General features: G+C 46.8%; 2 protein-coding genes across 2 annotated transcripts in view; both read right to left on the minus strand.

Annotated features, from left to right (window-relative positions):
• NSUN5 (NOP2/Sun RNA methyltransferase 5) overlaps positions 1–11,788 on the minus strand; it is a 30,696-nt gene extending 18,908 nt beyond the window's left edge. The window contains exons 1-4 of the mRNA XM_030872023.2: positions 11,640–11,788; positions 11,412–11,534; positions 10,738–10,912; positions 10,533–10,641 (exon numbers count right to left, since the gene is read on the minus strand). Of these exons, the coding sequence (XP_030727883.1) occupies positions 10,533–10,641; positions 10,738–10,912; positions 11,412–11,534; positions 11,640–11,732 (500 nt within the window). The 5' untranslated portion in view covers positions 11,733–11,788. The remainder of the gene's footprint in view (positions 1–10,532; positions 10,642–10,737; positions 10,913–11,411; positions 11,535–11,639) is intronic.
• Positions 11,789–16,099: 4,311 nt separating this feature from the next.
• TRIM50 (tripartite motif containing 50) overlaps positions 16,100–19,585 on the minus strand; it is a 46,147-nt gene continuing 42,661 nt past the window's right edge. The window contains exons 7-8 of the mRNA XM_030872021.3: positions 19,056–19,180; positions 16,100–18,121 (exon numbers count right to left, since the gene is read on the minus strand). Coding sequence (XP_030727881.1) covers positions 17,532–18,121; positions 19,056–19,180 — 715 coding nt within the window. The 3' untranslated portion in view covers positions 16,100–17,531. The remainder of the gene's footprint in view (positions 18,122–19,055; positions 19,181–19,585) is intronic.

Consider the following 19,585-nt stretch of genomic DNA (forward strand, 5'->3'; position numbering starts at 1 on the left):
TGCTAACACATGATACACGATGTCAGCTGTAGGGCCAAGCCGCTCGGTGGTCCTCCACAGCTGCTTGGCTCCGGATGTCATCTGGTTCAAGGGACTGAACAAAGCAGTCACTGGGCAGAACCCAGAGCCACGTGGCTGGTGATCACCCACAAACCCATGCCCCTCAAGCTTACCACTTGGCATCAAAATAATCGGGAAATACTAAATAAACCTCTGTGGGGGGCTGAATTGAGGGCTGATATTTGGACTGCCTGTGCGCAACCAGGTGCCAGCATGACCTTATGGCACTTGTCAACTCTGCCTGGTCATCACGAAGCAGCTGCATTAGCAAGAGCTTTGTTGCTGGAAGAATTACAGACCCCCTCTGACATGGCGGACTGGCTCCACCGAAAGTCGGGACACAGAGGCCCCAAAACTTGGGAAATAGTAAAAAAGCGGCATTTGCCTCTCCAATACGCAGACCTCTGAGTCACAGATAAGGGCGGCCCTCAGTGTCCTTTTAAGTGCCACCCTCTTCCACACACCCCAGGGTACACTGGACGCTCTGACCATCCAGTTACCAGATGACAAGCGGACTACATAGGGCCTTTGCCAGTGTCAGAAGGACATAAATATACTCCAACCTGTGCTGACACAGCCACTAGACTGATGCAATCCTTTACCAGTAAGAAAACCAACTAGGCTGCAACAATCAAAGGCCTGTCAGAATTGGAAGTTATGTATGCAACACCAGCCCAAACTGACATGAACAAGGAATCATTTCACTGGACATGAAATACAAGAGTGGGCAGAAACCCCAAGAAATACTTTGAACTTTCCATCTACCATACAGTCCCACCATGGCTGGCCTTACAGAGCATGTCAACATGTCAGAAGCCACATTAAAAGCCCCATCTCCTGACTGCACGTTAAGAGGTTGGTCCCTCCCCACTCCCTCCACATTAAGAGATCTGAAACTATCAGACGATTAAATGCTGTCCCCAGGATGACAACCTGCAGATGAATGGCTACCTGACCAGACACCAAGAGCCTGAGACTACAGGTTCAGAAGGCAGGCCTTAAGCCTACCCTGTAGGAAGGTCTCCTTTCGCCACTGCCACAGGACCTCTGACCTAGTGTTACTGTAATTCATTAGCATTTAAATTGGTCTCCCCCTTCCAGGTGGCTTGGTATCCTAATCCCTTGGGGCCTGGGTATTGCCTTCCCTCAATCAGGCCTTTTATATGGTAATGAGCCCCACCCAGACCCAAAAGTCCTCTCCAAAGCATTAGCACAAGGACCTAAAGTGGGTTTGCTCATGTGGGTTCCTGCTGAGGCCCCAGGTACTGAAGACATTAAAGGACAAAATGAGTCGTACCACCTGCCAGGAAAAAGGCCAAAACCAGGGGTGGTTTTGGCCAACGGTGATCAAACAGCTACGGTGCTCACAAATGAGGATTTGCCTACCTTTCACCCCTAAAACATCTGTCTTATCACTCATAGTGTGTGCCTCATAGACTCCCTGGCTCTGGTTACCAGAAGTGTCCTCCTCTCCTGGGCCTCAACATATGCGAAGGTCCACAATCGCTCTGACTGCTGGGTCTGCAGCCTGTCTCCAATGCAGAGTAGATGCTGTGGACAGTTCATCTGTCCCACAGAACGGGACAATGGCTTGGTGACCAAAAATCCCCTTGGTGATCTGGTTCCTATACATGAAAGTTCTGTTTGATTATAGTGACTCTAAACAATATGTTTTTTCCCTGGTGCAAAACTGGTCAAGTAATCCCTGGACTCCCACAGCTTATATTTGGGATGGTTTAGTGTGGCTGGGAGCTGCACAAGGAGTCTTGATGTCCAGAGCCCCCACCTGCATAGGAAGGACCAACCACGCCCAAACAAATCACAGATGTATGGGGGGCTTCCCTTTGAAGTCTGCTGAGGAACTCACAACATATCAAATGATGAACGGACAGGAACGGAAGCAGCTTCCTATAGAACAGGCGACTTCATGGCTCCCAAACAAGGGATCTGGAAATGTGGAGCTTATCTGTGGCCTTATTTGCCCTAGTGGACGGGCCAATGCGCCGTCTCTTCTGGGCCGTACATACACCTCTTTACCAGGAGTTCCCTATAACCTTCCTGCTATTAAGTCCAGGTGGTGGGCCCATCATAGTATGTCATGGTGGGAATGGCCGACAAACAAGAAAACCAGTGTAAGTGCTAAACTAGAAATCCAAGTGTTAGCAATTTACCCCATCAGCTTTGAATGACTCCCATCTCTCCATGAAACCAGGAAACCACTCAAATGAGAAAGGTGGTGCTGCAAAACTATATGGCCTTAGATATGCTGACAGCCTCACAGGGAAGGACACGCACCGTAACTGGGCAGGAATGCTGCATTTACATCTTCATGTGAATCCAACATAACCGATTAACACTCCCATATGAAAACAGTCATTAATCAAATGGATGAAATCCCCTTTGCCCATGCTTTACCCACTGGCTTACTTCCCTCCCAGGTAAATGGAGAACCATAGTTCTTACTATACTTTTGTTTATTAGGAACACTTTGTTCGTGCTACTTCTCATACTGTTGCTTTGGGCTAGCGATACAAAAGCCACCTCTCGATATCTAGCCCTAGGGTCTACGTGGAAAAATTACAGACAAGATTATACGGGCCATCAAGATGTCAGGAGTGGAGTATATGGCTGTTAACATAACTGCCACAATCTTGGGCCCTTACAGTTTCTCCGGTCCTTCAGCTGATCCTACCCAGAACTGTACTGTGCAGTAAATCATTCCTATGTCATCAAGGGCTTTGTAGTTAATAGTGTTAATAATCATTAGGACCAGGTGGCCTCCGAGCTCTGTGAGTCCCCAGAGATGAAAACCTTCACTGACATATTCCCAGTGCCCACAGGACTAGTTACCCGTTCATGAATCTTGACGTAAGAATGCACATCCTGTCTCCAAGCACCTACCCCATACCCTAAGTTAACTATAAAACTCTCCCAATGGCCCCTCGGTGGTGCACAGGACAGGCATGAATGCTCCCGGGCTGCTGTCTGCCTGATCCAGATCCCACCCTGTGAGTAAGTTACCCTGTAAAAAACTCATCCATTGATTAGCTGGAGCTGCCTGCCTAGTTTTCAGTCTCAAGATGCCTTCTCAGTAGAGTGGGTGCTTTTTGTTCCCTCTGTCCTCCAACATATGTGAAAAGATATTCTACATCACTAACCATCAGGGAAATGCAAATCAAAACCAAAATATCGGAGAGGAACCAAGATGGCGGAGTAGAAGGACGTGCTCTCACTCCCTCTTGTGAGAACACCAGAATCACAACTAGCTGCTGGACAATCATCGACAGGAAGACACTGGAACTCACCAGAAAAGATACCCCACATCCAAAGACAAAGGAGAAGCCACAGTGAGATGGTAGGAGGGGCGCAATCACAGTAAAATCAAATCCCATAACTGCTGGGTGGCTGACTCACAGACTGGAGAACACTTATACCACAGAAGTCCACCCACTGGAGTGAAGGTTCTAAGCCCCATGTCAGAGTTCCCAACCTGGGGGTCCGGCAACGGGAGGAGGAATTCCTAGAGAGTCAGACTTTGAAGCCTAGCGGGATTTGATTGCAGGACTTCAACAGGACTGGGGGAAACAGAGACTCCACTCTTGGAGGGCACACACAAAGTAGTGTGCACATCAGGACCCAGGGGAAGGAGCAGTGACCCCAGGGGAGACGGAACCAGACCTACCTGCTAGTGTGTTGGAGGGTCTCCTGCAGAGGTGGGGGGTGGCTGTGGCTCACCATGAGGACAAGGACACTGGCAGCAGGAGTTCTGGGAAGTAATCCTTGGCGTGAGCCCTCCCAGAGTCAGCCATTAGCCCTACCAAAGAGCCGGGAAGGCTCCAGTGCTGGGTTGCCTCAAGCCAAACAACTAACAGGGAGGGAACCCAGCCCCACCCATCAGCAGACAAGCAGATTCAAGTTTTACTGAGCTCTGCCCACCAGAGCAAAACCCAGCTCTACCCACCACCAGTCCCTCCCATCAGGAAACTTGCACAAGCCTCTTAGATAGCCTCAACCACCAGAGGGCAGACAGGAGAAGAAAAAATACAATCCTGCAGCCTGTGGAACAAAAACCACGTTCACAGAAAGACAAGATGAAAAAGCAGAGGGCTATGTACCAGATGAAGGAACAAGATAAAACCCCAGAAAAACAACTAAATGAAGTGGAGATAGGCAACCTCCCAGAAAGAGAATTCAGAATAATGATAGTAAAGATGATCCAGGACCTCGGAAAAAGAATGGAGGCAAACATCGAGAAGATACAAGAAATGTTTAACAAAGACCTAGAAGAATTAAAGAACAAACAAACAGAGATGAACAATACAATAACTGAAATGAAAACTACACTAGAAGGAACCAATAGCAGAATAACTGAGGCAGAAGAACGGATAAGTGACCTGGAAGACATAATGGTGGAATTCACTGCTGCAGAACAGAATAAAGAAAAAAGAATGAAAAGAAATGAAGACAGCCTCAGAGACCTCTGGGACAACATTAAATGAAACAACATTCGCATTATAGGGGTCCCATTAGGAGAAGAGAGGGAGAAATGCCAAGAGAAAATATTTGAAGAGATTATAGTTGAAAACTTCCCTAACATGGGAAAGGAAATAGCCACCCAAGTTCAGCAAGTGCAGCGAGTCCCATACAGGATAAACCCAAGGAGAAACACGCTGAGACACACAGTAGTCAAACTGACAAAATTTAAAGAAAAAGAAAAATTACTGAAAGCAGCAAGGGAAAAATGACAAATAACATACAAGGGAACTCCCATAAGGTTAACAGCTGATTTCTCAGCAGAAACTCTACAAGCCAGAAGAGAGTGGCATGATATACTTAAAGTGATGAAAGGGAAGAACCTATAACCAAGATTATTCTACCTTGCAAGGATCTCATTCAGAATCGATGGAGAAATCAAAAGCTTTACAGACAAGCAAAAGCTAAGAGAATTCAGCACCATCAAACCAGCTCTACAACAAATGCTAAAGGAACTTCTCTAAGTGGGAAACACAAGAGAAGAAAAGGACCTACAAACACAAACCCAAAACAATTAAGAAAACCGTCATAGGAACATACATATCGATAATTACCTTAAACGTGAATGGATTAAATGCTCCAACCAAAAGACACAGGCTTCATGAATGGATACAAAAACAAGACCCATATATATGCTCTGTACAAGAGACCCACTTCAGACCTAGGGACACATACAGGCTGAAAGTGAGGGGATGGAAAAAGATATTCCACGCAAATGGAAATCAAAAGAAAGCTGGAGTAGCAATACTCATATCACATAAAATAGACTTTAAAATAAAGAATGTTACAAGGGACAAGGAAGGACACTACATAATGATCAAGGGATCAATCCAAGAAGAAGAGATAACAATTATAAATATATATGCACCCAACATAGGAGCACCTCAATACATAAGGCAACTGCTAACAGCTATAAAAGAGGAAATCAACAGTAACACAATAATAGTGAGGGACTTTAACACCTCACTTACACCAATGGACAGATCTTCCAAAATGAAAATAAATAAGGAAACAAAAGCTTTAAATGACACAATAGACCAGATAGATTTAATTGATATTTATAGGACATTCCATCCAAAAACAGCAGATTACAATTTCTTCTCAAGTGCGCAGGGAACACTCTCCAGGATAGATCACATCTTGAGTCACAAATCAAGCCTCAGTAAATTTAAGAAAATTGAAATCATATCAAGCATCTTTTCTGACCACAATGCTATGAGATTAGAAATGAATTACAGGGAAAAAAACGTAAAAGACACAAACACATGGAGGCTAAACAATACGTTACTAAATAACCAAGAGATCACTGAAGAAATCAAAGAGGAAATCAAAAAATACCTAGAGACAAATGACAATGAAAACACGATGATCCAAAACCTATGGGATGCAGCAAAACCAGTTCTAAGAGGGAAGTTTATAGCTATACAAGCCTATCTCAAGAAACAAGAAAAATCTCATATAAACAATCTAACCTTACACCTACAGGAACAAGAGAAAGAAGAACAAACAAAACCCAAAGTTAGCAGAAGGAAAGAAATCATAAAGATCACAGCAGAAATAAAAGAAAGAGAAACAAAGAAAACAATAACAAAGATCAATAAAACTAAAAGCTGGTTCTTTGAGAAGATAAACAATATTGATAAACCATTAGCCAGCCTCATCAAGAGGGAGAAGACTCAAATCAATAAAATTAGAAATGAAAAAGGAGAAGTTACAATAGACACCGCAGAAATACAAAGCATCCTAAGAGACTACTACAAGCAACTCTATGACAATAAAATGGACAACTTGGAAGAAACGGACACATTCTTAGAAAGATATAACCTTCCAAGAGTGAACCAGGAAGAAACAGAAAATATGAAGAGACCAATCACAAGTAATGAAACTAAAACTGTGATTAAAAATCTTCCAACAAACAAAAGTGCAGGACCAGATGGCTTCACAGGTGAATTCTATCAAACATTTAGAGAAGAGCTAACACCCATCCTGCTCAAACTCTTCCAAAAAATTGCAGAGGAAGGAACACTCCCAAACTCATTCTGTGAGGCCACCATCACCCTGATACCAAAACCAAACAAAGATACTACAAAAAAAGAAAATTACAGACCAATAGCACTGATGAATATAGATGCAAATATCCTCAACAAAATACTAGCAAACAGAATCCAACAACACATTAAAAGGATCATACACCATGATCAAGTGGGATTTATCCCAGGGATGCAAGGATTCTTCAATATACGCTAATCAATCAATGTGATACACCATATTAACAAACTGAAGAATAAAAATCATATGATCATCTCAATAGATGCAGAAAAAGCTTTTGACAAAATTCAACACCGATTTATGATAAAAAACTCTCCACAAAGTGGGCATAGAGGGAACCTACCTCAACATAATAAAGGCCATATACAACAAACCCACAGCAAACATCATTCTCAATGGTGAAAAACTGAAAGCATTTCCTCTAAGGTCAGGAACAAGACAAGGATGTCCACTCTCACCATTATTATTCAACATAGTTTTGGAAGTCCTAGCCACAGCCATCAGAGAAGAAAAAGAAATAAAAGGAATACAAATTGGAAAAGAAAAACTGTCACTGTTTGCAGATGACATGATACTATACATAGAGAATCCTAAAAATGCAACCAGAAAACTACTAGAGCTAATCAGTGAATTTGGGAAAGTTGCAGGACACAAAATTAATGCACAGAAATCTCTTGCATTCCTATACACTAACGGTGAAAAGTCTGAAAGAGAAATTAAGGAAACACTCCCATTTACCACTGCAACAAAGAGAATAAAATACCTAGGAATAAACCTACCTAGGGAGACAAAAGACCTGTATGCAGAAAACTATAAGACACTGATGAAAGAAATTAAAGATGATACCAACAGATGGAGAGATATACCATGTTCTTGGATTGGAAGAATCAATGTTGTGAAAATGACTATACTACCCAAAGCAATCTACAGATTCAATGCAATCCCTATCAAATTATCAATGGCATTTTTTAGGGAACTAGAACAAAAAGTCTTAAAATTTGTATGGAGATACAAAAGAGCCCGAACAGCCAAAGCAGTCTTGAGGGAAAAAAACGGAGCTGGAGGAATTAGACTCCCTGACTTCAGACTATACTACAAAGCTACAGTAATCAAGACAATATGGTACTGGCACAAAAACACAAACACAGATCAATGGAACAAGATAGAAAGCCCAGAGATAAACTCACGCACCTATGGTCAACTAATATATGACAAAGGAGGCAAGGATATACAATGGAGAAAAGACAGTCTCTTCAATAAGGGGTGCTGGGAAAACTGGACAGCTACATGTAAAAGAATGAAATTAGAACACTCCCTAACACCATACACAAAAATGGATTCGAGACCTAAATGTAAGACCAGACACTACAAAACTCTTAGAGGAGAACACAGGAAGAACACTCTTTGACATAAATCACAGCAAGATCTTTTTTGATCCACCTCCTAGAGTAATGGAAATAAAAACAAAAATAAACAAATGGGACCTAATGAAACTTCAAAGCTTTCACACAGCAAAGGAAACCATAAACAAGACCAAAAGACAACCCTCAGAATGGGAGAAAATATTTGCAAACAAACCAATGGACAAAGGATTAATCTCCAAAATATATAAACAGCTCATGCAGCTCAATATTAAAGAAACAAACAACCCAATCCAGAAAAGAGCAGAAGACCTAAATAGACATTTCTCCAAAGAAGACATACAGATGGCCAAGAAGCACATGAAAAGCTGCTCAACATCACTAATTATGAGAGAAATGCAAATCAAAACTACAATGAGGTATCACCTCACACCAGTCAGAATGGGCATCATCAGAAAATCTACAAACAACAAATGCTGGAGAGGGTGTGAAGAAAAGGGACCCCTCTTGCACTGTTGGTGGGAATGTAAATTGATACAGCCACTATGGAGCACAGTATGGAGGTTCCTTAAAAAACTAAAAATAGGGAGCAGGAGAAGCGGGAGGAAAAAAAAAAAAAAAACTAAAAATAGAACTACCATATGACCCAACAATCCCACTACTGGGCATATACCCAGAGAAAACCATAATTCAAAAAGACACATGCAAAAAAAAAAAAAAAAGACACATGCACCCCAACGTTCATTGCAGCACTATTTACAATAGCCAGGTCATGGAAGCAACCTAAATGCCCATCGACAGATGAATGGATAAAGAAGGTGTGGAACATATATACAATGGAATATTACTCAGCCATAAAAAGGAACGAAATTGGGTCATTTGTAGAGACGTGGATGGATCTAGAGACTGTCATACAGCGTGAAGTAAGTCAGAAAGAGAAAAACAAATATCGTATATTAACACATATATGTGGAACCTAGAAAAATGGTATAGATGAACCAGTTTGCAGGGCAGAAATTGAGACACAGATGTAGAGAACAAACCTATGGACATCAAGGGCAGAAAGTGGCGCAGGGGAGGGGGGTGCTGGTGTGATGAATTGGGAGATTGATATTGACATATATACACTAATATGTATAAAATGGATAACAAGAACCTGCTGTATAAAAACAACAACAAAAAAAAAACCCCAAAATATCACTTCACACCTGTTAGAATGGCTATTATCAAAAAGATAAGAAATAACAAGTGTTGGCAAAGATGTAGAGAAAAGGGAACACTTGTGCACTGTTGGTGAGAACATAAATTCATGCAGCCACTATGGAAAACAGTATGGAGGCGCCCTAAAAATTAAAAATAGAACTACCATACAATCCATCAATTCTACTTCTGGGTGTTTATCCAAAGAACACAAAAACACTCAAAGAGATACATGCATCCCCACATTCATTGCAGCATTATTTACAACAGCTAAGTCATGGAAACAACATAAGTGTCCATCAATAGAAGAAGTGGATAAAGAAATTGATATATACACACAACAGAATATTATTCGGCCATTAAAAAGAATAAAATCTTGCCCTTTGCGACAACATGGATGGACCCTGACGGCATTATGCTAAATGAAATAAGTCACACAGAGAGAGACATACATTGTATGATCTCACTTTTATGTGGAATCTAATACAAAAACAAAAACCCAAGCTCATAAATACAGAGAACAGACTTGTGGTCACGAGAGACAGGAGGTGGGGTACAGGTGAGCGAAATGGGTGAAGGTTGTCACAGGGTACAAATTTCCAGTTATAAAATAAGTCCTGGGAATGTAATGTACAGCATGGTGACTACAGTTAATAATATCGCTTTGCATATTTAAAAGCTGCTAAGAGAATAAATGTTAAAAGTGCTCATCCTGAGGAAAAAACTTTACAACTATGTATGGTGCCGGATGCTAACTAGGCTTATTCTAGTGACCGTTTTGCAATATGTGCAAATATCAAATCATCACATTGTACACCTGAAACTAATAATGTGTTATATGTCAATTTTAAAAAAGGACGCTGCAAAATAATCCAATAATGCATTTAAGTACACTGTTTTGGCAGCATTTCTCTTAAATCTTAAATTTTGAATGAATAAGTTAATGTTAAAAAAAAGACAGTGCAGAGTTCAAAAGAAAGATGAATTTGGTTTGACAAGTGCTGCGACTGTGGTGTCTGTGAAGCAGTAACATGAACCTGAGAGTAGGACAATAGGAGAGAAGCCTAGACTGGGAGACTGAATGATCAGGTGAGAAGTAGGAGTCAGAGCCAGAGAAGAAATTGAGGGATACATTTAGAAAAATGTATCAGTAAAACAGGGCTCCCAAGAGAACCACTGTTTAAAGGATGAAGGAAGACAGGCCTTGAAAGGAAATGGAGAAACTGCTGGAAAAGTAGGAAGAAAACCTGAGCGCAGTCACAACCACCCTGATCCCTTTCCCCAGGCTCCTTCCTAGATGAGAGCAGCCATTCACGGTTCTAAGCTCACCTGGAAGGCCGACCCTGGTAGGAGAATCCTTGTCTCTTAAAATAATCAACTGCATCCTCAGGGCAGGTCTTCAGAGTGTTCACTCGCACAAATCGAGGCACCTGGGAGGCTAGGAAACCATCAGCAGTGAGTGGGCAGGAACATGGACGGCTCTCTCCTGAGGGCCCGATGGCTACCTCCACCTCCACAACTCCTTCCAGCTCACCTGGGCCAGGTTTGGATCCCCCTTCCAACAGGTCCTCATTCTGGCTCACACCTCGGCGAACCTTGAGCCGGGCCAACTCGGCCTTCAGCCTTGCCTGGTGCCGGTCCAGCAGAGGCTTCCATCGGCCCCCGCGCCCTTTAAAGCCTCTTCCCAGCAATAACTCATATACTAGCACCTGGGGATGGGGAAAGGAAGACAGAAAACCTTGAGCATGAATATCTTGGAACGCCACAGTGTTGGAATTGGAAGAGCTAAACAGACCACCTGAAAGACGGTAACAGGTAAAAGTGAAACACCTCATTCAAGGTCACACAAGAAATTAATGGCAGATACATGATTTGAACCTGGTGCCTTGCTTCCCAGTCCTGAACCCTTTCCCCACGGCTTCTCACCAGGAAAGCTCCGGATGCCAACCCTCCTCCCTGGTCAACGTCACAGTTTTGTTTTACCTAGAGAGTCCCTGCCGTCGCTACTTTGCACTTCCGTTCTTTATCTTTCACACAAGACTCGAAGGTAAAGCATGTTCATCCCACCTCAATTCATAACCCAGCGAGGGTCTGCGCCTTCTCATTTCAGAGGAGCGACTTGACAGAGTCACACCGTGCACGGTGGCGGAGCTGGGACCAGGTTAGGAGGGGCTCACCCCGCCCGCCCCGCCCCACCCCACCCGTCACCTTGGCCAAGTGCGGACGCAGCTTCTTCTCGGCGCGGAGAAGGCCGGCGCTGGCGATCACTGCGTCCAGCACGGTGGAGTAGCGCTGCGTCTCGCACACCAGCGCGTACAGCTGCTTCACGTTCTGCGCGCGGCCGAGAGAACCCAGGTGAGGCGGGGGCCGGGCCGGGGGAGGCCCCCGCCGGGCCCCCCCTCCCGGGCCCGAACTCCGAACCCCGTACCCCGCTACCTGGAAGCTGCTGCCGTACACCAGCCCCTTGAGGGAGCCCTGGCGACTCTCCACGCCGGCCAACACGGCCGCCGCCGCCGCGTACAACGCCATTCTCCACGCCCACGCGTGCGCCTTTACGGCTCTGTCGCGAAGTGCGCCTGGCTCCGCACCGCCCATCCCGCCCGGACTTCCGGGGTCAAAGGGCACGGAGGTTCCAGATCCGGGAGCCACAGTGCCCATCCAGGTCCCCACAGGGCGTGTGCCAGGTGCCTGGCAGGGAGTAGAGGCCGACGCTGGGAGCCCGGTTCACCACTTCTTCGTAGCTCTTCTCTTTTTTCTTTCAATTTTTGCCGATTTCACAGGCAAACAATGAGATTTTATTGATGTTTTAATTTCTGTGATTGAGGTTGAATATTTTCATGTATTATTGGCCATTTGTATTTCTGTTGTGACATGTAGATGTCTTTTGTTCATTCTTCTACCATCTTTCCCTTGGTGCTCTTTATGGATTAACAACATATACCTCTTATCTTAGGTTTTGCCATTTCTTCCAATTTATTGTTGCTTTTTTTTGTTTTCTGGCCGTGCCGCGCAGCCTGCGGGATCCTAGTTCCCCCAAACAGGGGTGGAACCCGCGCACCCTGCAGTGGAAGCACAGAGTCTAACCACTGGACTGCCAGGGAAGTCCCTATTGTTGCTTTTTAATGTGGTTTATAGTTGTTTTGGGCAACATAGAGTTCTCATTTTTAAGATACTTACCTTTATGGTTTCTGCCTTTGATGTCATGCTTGAAAACTGCTTCACGCCGCTACGATATAGAAATCACTTATGGCTTCATCATTTCACACTTAAATCCATTTAGAATTAGGTTTGGCACGTGATGTGAGAAATGGCTCTTTGTTTCCCAATGGCTAGCCTTTTATGCAATCCTTTTGAGGATTCATCTATAGGAACGTTTCCCCAGCCTCACCCATGGGAGGACAGGGATTGTGTGGTATTTGGGTCTACAGCACCCATGTGGTTACTGGTTACATAATGGGTTGATTGAGAAGGAAAAAAAACCAAAAAAACTGTACACTTGTATCTCAAGCATTCAAGTAGGCAGGACTCCATGAACTAGAATATTCCAGCCTGTATATTCTCTGTATTACTAATAGCACATAAGCAAGCATTTTGCAAGAAGGTTGACTCTAGTCTACAATAAAATCACTGAGTCACTTAAAGGTTTAACGCATTCCTGTAGCTCTAGGTTGGTTCGTAAGTGATCTTTTAGTGGAACTCTCCTCCTCCCCCATCAAGTTACATCATCTGTTTTCTTCATAGTACCTATTCCATATGTGGTTATGATTTATTCTCTGTCTCTCCATCTGGCTCCATGAGGGCAAATCCTTGTCTGTCTTGACACTCATCTACCTTTAGCTCCAAGACCAGTGTCTTTCTCACAGTATGGACTTAATAAATATCTGTTGAATGAGTGAAGGAGTGAATGGATGAACAGAGCACAGATTGATGTGGTTCTGGACAACCAGCTGTACTAGAGTTGACCCATCCTAAAACAATCCCCCCTCCTTCAGGTGAGTGGGTAACAGGTACATCAATATTGATACAAGTCCACAGTTTATTCAGACTTCCTTAGTTTTTACCTGACGTCGTTTCTGTCCCTGAATCTCATCCAGGACACCACATTACATTTAGTCATGTGTCTCAAGGCTCTTCCTGTCTGTGACAGTTTCTCAGACTTTCCTTGTGTGTGGTTACCTTGATTACCTTAAGGAGTCCTGGTCAGTATTTTGTAGAACGTTCCTCACTTGGAACTCGTCTGTTGTTTTTCTCATGATTAGACTAGGGTTATGAGTTTTGGGGAGAAAGACCACAGGTAAAGGGACATTTTCATTACGTCAGAGCAAGGGCACATAGTACCAAAGTGACATCACTGTTGATGTTAACCGTGATCACCTGGCTGAGGGAGTGTTTGTCCAGTTTCTCCACTGTAAAGCTACTCTGTAACCCTCTGGCCTCTCTGGCAGGACGTCACTATGTGTAGCCCACATTTAAGGAGGCTATTATGCTCCCCCTCCTTGAGGGTGGAGTAGCTATGTAAATTACTGGGAATTCTGCACAGATTTATCTCTTCTCCCCCATTTAATTAAACAGTCATTTATTTGTATCAGTATGGATTCAGGGCTATTTATTTTATACTTTGGACTGTAATCCAAAATATTTTGTTGCTTAGATTATTCTTGTTTTGACCACTGGAAGTGCTTTCAGTTGGCTCCTATATCCTTTTCACAGGGCTCTACTACTGTACTTTTTTTTTTTTCACGTTTGTCTGGGTTGGAGCATTTCCTTGCCTTCTGGCACTACAAGATACTGAGGCTCATTTGGTGTATTTCCTGTTCTAGTCCCAGAATCAGCCAGTTCTCCAAGGAGCCCTCATTCCTTTTATTGTAGAATGGTATTAAGAAATCAAGATCTGAGTGCTAGCTGACCTGGGTCTGTCAATTTTTTTTAATGTTTTACTTATTTTATTTGTTTATTTTTGCCTGTGTTGGGTCTTCATTGCTGTGTGCGGGCTTTCTTCTAGTTGTGGCGAGCAGGGGCTGCTCTTTGTTGCAGTGCATGGGCTTCTCATTGCAGTGGCTTCTCTTGTTGTAAAGCATGGGCTCTAGGTGCGCAGGCTTCAGTAGTTGTGGCACACAGGCTCAGTAGTTATGGCTCACGGGCTCTAGAGCACAGGCAGGCTCAGTAGTTGTGGCACACGGGCTTAGTTGCTCCGCAACATGTGGAATCTTCCTGGACCAGGGCTCAAACCCACGTCCCCTGCATTGGCAGGCGGATTCTTAACCACTACGCCACCAGGGAAGCCCTGAGTCTTTTAATTTTTAAAATGTGACCATTAGAAAACATAAACCTACATATGTGGCTCATATACTTCTGCGGACAGCACTGCCTCTGTCCTAAAAACGCCTTCTCCTAATCCCACCTTCTCCCAAACCCTTGACCCAGTTTACTTTTTCCCTTCACTATCAAACTTTTTTTTAAAATTTATTTTTGGCTGCGTTGGGTCTTCATTGCTGCGTGCAGGCTTTCTCTAGTTGTGGCGAGCGGGGGCTACTCTTTGTTGCAATGCATGTGCTTCTCATTGTGGTGGCTTCTCTTGTTGCAGAGCACAGGCTCTAGGCGCGTGGGCTTCTGTAGTTGTGGCACGTGGGCTCAGCAGTTGTGGCTCACGGGCTCTAGAGCATAGGCTCAGTAGTTGTGGTGCACGGGCTTAGTTGTTCCACAGCATGTGGGATCTTCCTGGACGAGGGATCGAACCCATGTCCCCTGCAATGGCAGGTGGATTCGTAACCACTGTGCCACCAGGGAAGTCCCACTATCAAACTTTTTAAATGGAGAATCAGCAATCTTTGCCTTTACATCTTCATCACATGCTATTATCTAACTGCCTGCAGTCCGTTTTCCACCAGCTGCACTGAGATGGGTCCCTCCCAAACTACCAAGAATCTCCAGATATTCCTTCGGCCTTTCCTGCTGAATCTGGGGTTTCATGGCACTGTTGAACACACCTTCTTTGTTGGTAAGCTTTGGCTTCTATGACCTCTCCTGCTAGCATACCCTCCCATCTCTCTGCCCGTTTCTAAGGTTCCTTGGCAACCCCGTCTAAGCTGTTCCCCTAGGTTCTGGTGTTCCATTCTCTGACCTCCTTTCTGTCAGTCGGATATTTTCTCCCTGAGCAGACTCGCCCACTCCCACACTGTCATTATCACAGGACAAAGTTAATATACACTAAAGTAGCACAGGTGCCCCCCGCCCCGGATCAGCCCCCACCATCATCTCCAGGCCCAGCTCCAGCTGCAGCATCCCTTTTGGACCTAGATCCCTGAAGGCTCTTCTCCTCTGCCTGTCTTCCACTTCTTTCAGCTTAAATGCCAACTCCACACGAAGAATTAACTGCTCTTTCCTCTGCCTTCTGCACATTGGATGTGTATCAGTTAAGATCTTTCGGTTGCAAGCACAAACACTAACTCTGGTTAGCCAAACAACAGAGGGGATTTATTAAATGGGTGCAGAAGTATGCCATTGTGTCTGTCAGGGTCTGGCTGGAGGCAGAAAGGTGCACATAAGTGAGTAGCTGAGTTTAAAGAAGGGACTGTTTCTAAAAGAACAGTGGGAGTTAAGGGGCCCCTACGGAAGATGGCACGGTGCTCACTGTTCAGCGACGGGAACAAGGGAAGAGCAGCAGAGGGAGAGGGCTGCCTGCCAGGAGTCTTCAGTAGAGGGAAGGTGCCAACGCATAGCCCAGCAGGCAGAAAACCAGGAAAAGAAATACCTCCAACTCCCTCTACTGCCCTGGGATCTCCTGCCAGGCCCTCCCCTCAGCTGAACCCAACAGGAAGCCAGAGGGGTTTGCATTCCAGCGGGGCCAGCCTCCCAGGACACAGCATGGTGGAGAAGGGTGGAGAGTGGAGGTAGACTGATGGAATTGAAGGAAAAGCTGCAAAACCAAAAACCAAGTCTGAAAGGTGTCAAGCATACAGCAACTAAGGCCAAGGCCCGACAGATTCAGCTGATCAAGAGACAACAACCAGCTTTTGATTCAGTTTATTACTTACATAGACAGCAGGAGGAAGATTAGCCAAAGGTGGAAGCTGCACGTGGGCCTCGTTGCCCCGCCGAAAAGGATGGTGTGGAAATCAAAGGGCTCGTGGCTGCAACTTGACTTGTGGGATATCCCGTTGCTGAGGAGCCAGTTCTAGATGCGGCTAAGCTCTTTTATAGACTGCAGCCCTACTGGGAGGGAAGGCGGGCAGAAAGCTTCAGAGCTTCTCACAGCCAGGGAGGTGATGTCCTGAGTCTCCCGTGAGGATAAAGGTCGGTAAAGATGGCCTTGAGGTAGCGCCTCACGATCTTCCTCCCTCTTCTGTTCCTGGAGGATCGTTCAGATAGGCTGTGGGTTGAGACTTTGTCTGTGTGGCCGATGTGGATTCATGCCAGGGTGACAGGGCAGGGCTGTGCCCCAAGGAAGGCTCCTGGATGGGTCCACAGACCTCAAGGCACAAGGCTGGGGAGCTTCTCTCTAAAGCACCAGACCTCAGATGACTCAGCCCCAGCCACTCTCTCTCTCTCTTCCAATTTTCATGTTCTTGGGAAGGAATTCAGCTGTCCCAGCCTTGGTCTGGGGTGACCACAGAGCAGGCTCAGCATGCACAGACCTGGGCTCTGGACCCACTCCCACGTGCCCGGCAGCTTTCAGGGATGGGCCACACCCCCATCTGGCCCCTACTTGTTTCTGCTCTGCAGGAGTGTCATTTCCATCTTCTCTAACAGAGAGGGAAGTTGAGAGAAGTCTCTGGGGACAGAGCAATGACGGAGTGTTTGCTGTGACTAACCAGAGACCGATGGGCAGGGGGTGGAAGCAAGCTGTGGCCCCACCAGAGGCTGGAGCTGCTTTTAAAGGCCTGAGCATAAAGCAGTGGGTACGCACAGCGGTTGATAACTGCAAATCATTTGAAAAGGAAGAAGTAACGTCAATTTTATGATCCTTAAAGTCATTTAAAGTTCACAGTGATGGGGGGAAGTCACATGTGGGAGCGTTTCCACCCTCAGGGGGAAGAGTAAGCAGAGATCGCTGTTAGGAGGGCCCAAGGGAAGCCCAGCTTGACCCGCGGGCCCCACGGCCTGGCTCCACTGGTTAATAAGCAGGTTAATAGCCTGGAAAGAGGTTAATAAACACACCCCTGACTGCTGGGGATGGGACCGTGGTCCTTCTCTCCCTATCGTTAAACGTTTCTAGGGACACCAAGGCAGGAAGACCTCCCCGAACGACTGCATAACCTCTGCTCACCAGAGCCGGTAGGACCACTCGAGCCCCCGTGCCCAGCTGGGAAGGCAGCCCCCCGAGCAGCGCTACAGCTTGGTGGGCTGCGGGCGGGCGAGGTGGCTGGGCCCGCTGGGCGGGGGCAGCACCAGGGGCAGGGAGTTGCTGCCCCTCTCGTGCCAGCACGTGTCCAGGATGGGGTAGAGCTTGCCCTGGAAGTCGGCCTGGAACGTGTAGAGCGGCCGCAGGTCGTCGGGGCGGTCGGCGTCGAAGAAGGTGAGCTCGCCCTGCTCGTAGTGCAGGTAGACGCCGATGCGGTGAGGGTGGCCGGCCACGGGCAGGGGCGCCCGCGGGCAGCCGAAGGCCTCGTACACCCGGCCCTCCTTCAGGCCGATGAGCCACACGCCGTGCCCTGGGGACTTGCTCAGCTTGCCCTTGCGACTGGCTGTGCCCTTGATGACCCCCAGGCGCCAGTCGCTCTTGCTGCCCACCACCACCTCCCAGTAGTGGCGGCCGCAGGAGAAGCCCCTGCTGGCCAAGACGCAAGTGCTGTAGTCGAAGCGCTCGGGCTGGCTGGCGCGCCGCTGGGCCAGGAGCCCACACTGCACCACCGTGTTGCCCTTGGAGAGCTCCAGGAGTGGGTGGGCCGTGGCAGGATCCAGCTTGAGGGACTCCGGAGCTGGGAGAGATCAGAGGAGATGTGTATTCAAGCCTCACAGAAGGCGGCAGGCCCTGCCCCAAGGGAGGCCGATGGCAGGCCCTGAGCTCCTCGGGAGAAGAACTGAGTCGGCCTCTTCCCTGTATCCGCAGGGCCTAGAAGGGGCTGGGGCCTGGAGCAGGCAACCCTGAGGACATTTGCCGAATGAGTGAATGATGCCTAAGGGTGGAGAATGGGCTGCTGCAAGCCCAGGCATTCTGGCAAGGGAAACGGTGCAGGTGGCGGCCTGCCTAAGGCGGAGGTGCCAGTGGAAGGATCTGGGAGACGGCCTGTCACGTGGGCACCTCAGCTTCACTCCCCAGGTTTTCTGGAGCCTCTAACAACGGCAGTGGTTTCTTGGATACCCTAGCAGCCCAGTCAAGGACAAACTATCCCAACTGACCTCTTTGCTCGCTGCCAGCTAAGCAGTTTACACCTAAAACGTGCAAACAGCATTCATGGTTCAGAGATTACCTGCAGGTTTTGTTCCCCCCTTTCCCCCTTTTGATCTTATATCAACCCTGTTTGTGCCTTTGTTGGATGAAATCAGTCTATTGATTGATCTTATGTGCTAGTAATGAAGGAGTTAAAGGTCCGAGTTATTTTTTGGCAGAGCAGCCGCTGCCATTTATTAAGTACTAAACTACACACACACACAGACACACACACACAGACACACACACACGTGTCTACTTAGAAACTACGCAGCCCAGCAAGGTGGGCTCTTTACAGATGAGGAAACTGAGGCTCAAAAATTACACCACTCTCCCAGTCACTAGTAAGAGATGGAACGGGGCTTGAGCTCCCCCTGCTGGCGGAAGCCCACCACCGCGCCCTCACCGTTAGCTGTGCCAGCCCCCACTCCAGTTCTCTGCACCTCATACACTGGAAGGAGGATGGGTGGGTGGGGTCTCACCTGGCAGAACCTTTCGGAAGAGCCTTTTCCACGCAGTCAGCTTGATGTCAGCCTGGTGCAGGCCTGGCTTGAAGGAGATGGGGCTGAACGTGCCTTCCAGGGGCCGGGCCTGCTGGAGCTCTGCACTGGGGGCAAAGGTCCACAGTGATGGTGGAGCTGCTTACCGTGCACCCCAGCCCTTCACCCAGACGCAGGTCCAACCAGCCAAGCCACAGCTCAGAAGACCGTGCACTGAAGATGCCCACCATGTACCCGCCCCCCTCTGAGGACCTGCCTCCTTCCTGGAAGGGGAAACACTCTACATCAGTAGCTCTCAAAGTGCAGGTCTGGGAGCAGCAGCAGCACCTGGGGGCTTGTTAGAAATGCAAATTGTCTTGGGTCCCACCCCAGGCCTGCTGAATCAGAACTCATTACTGGGGCCCAGTGACCTCTGTTTTAATTGAGCCCTCCAGGTGGTTCTGATGCACTGTTTGAGGACCACTTCTCTGTATCTGGTGACCCCGGCCCCCAGCTCCAGCTGGAGTGGAAAC

This window comes from Globicephala melas, chromosome 15 (genome assembly GCF_963455315.2).
Source record: "Globicephala melas chromosome 15, mGloMel1.2, whole genome shotgun sequence".
Classification (NCBI taxonomy): domain Eukaryota; kingdom Metazoa; phylum Chordata; class Mammalia; order Artiodactyla; family Delphinidae; genus Globicephala; species Globicephala melas.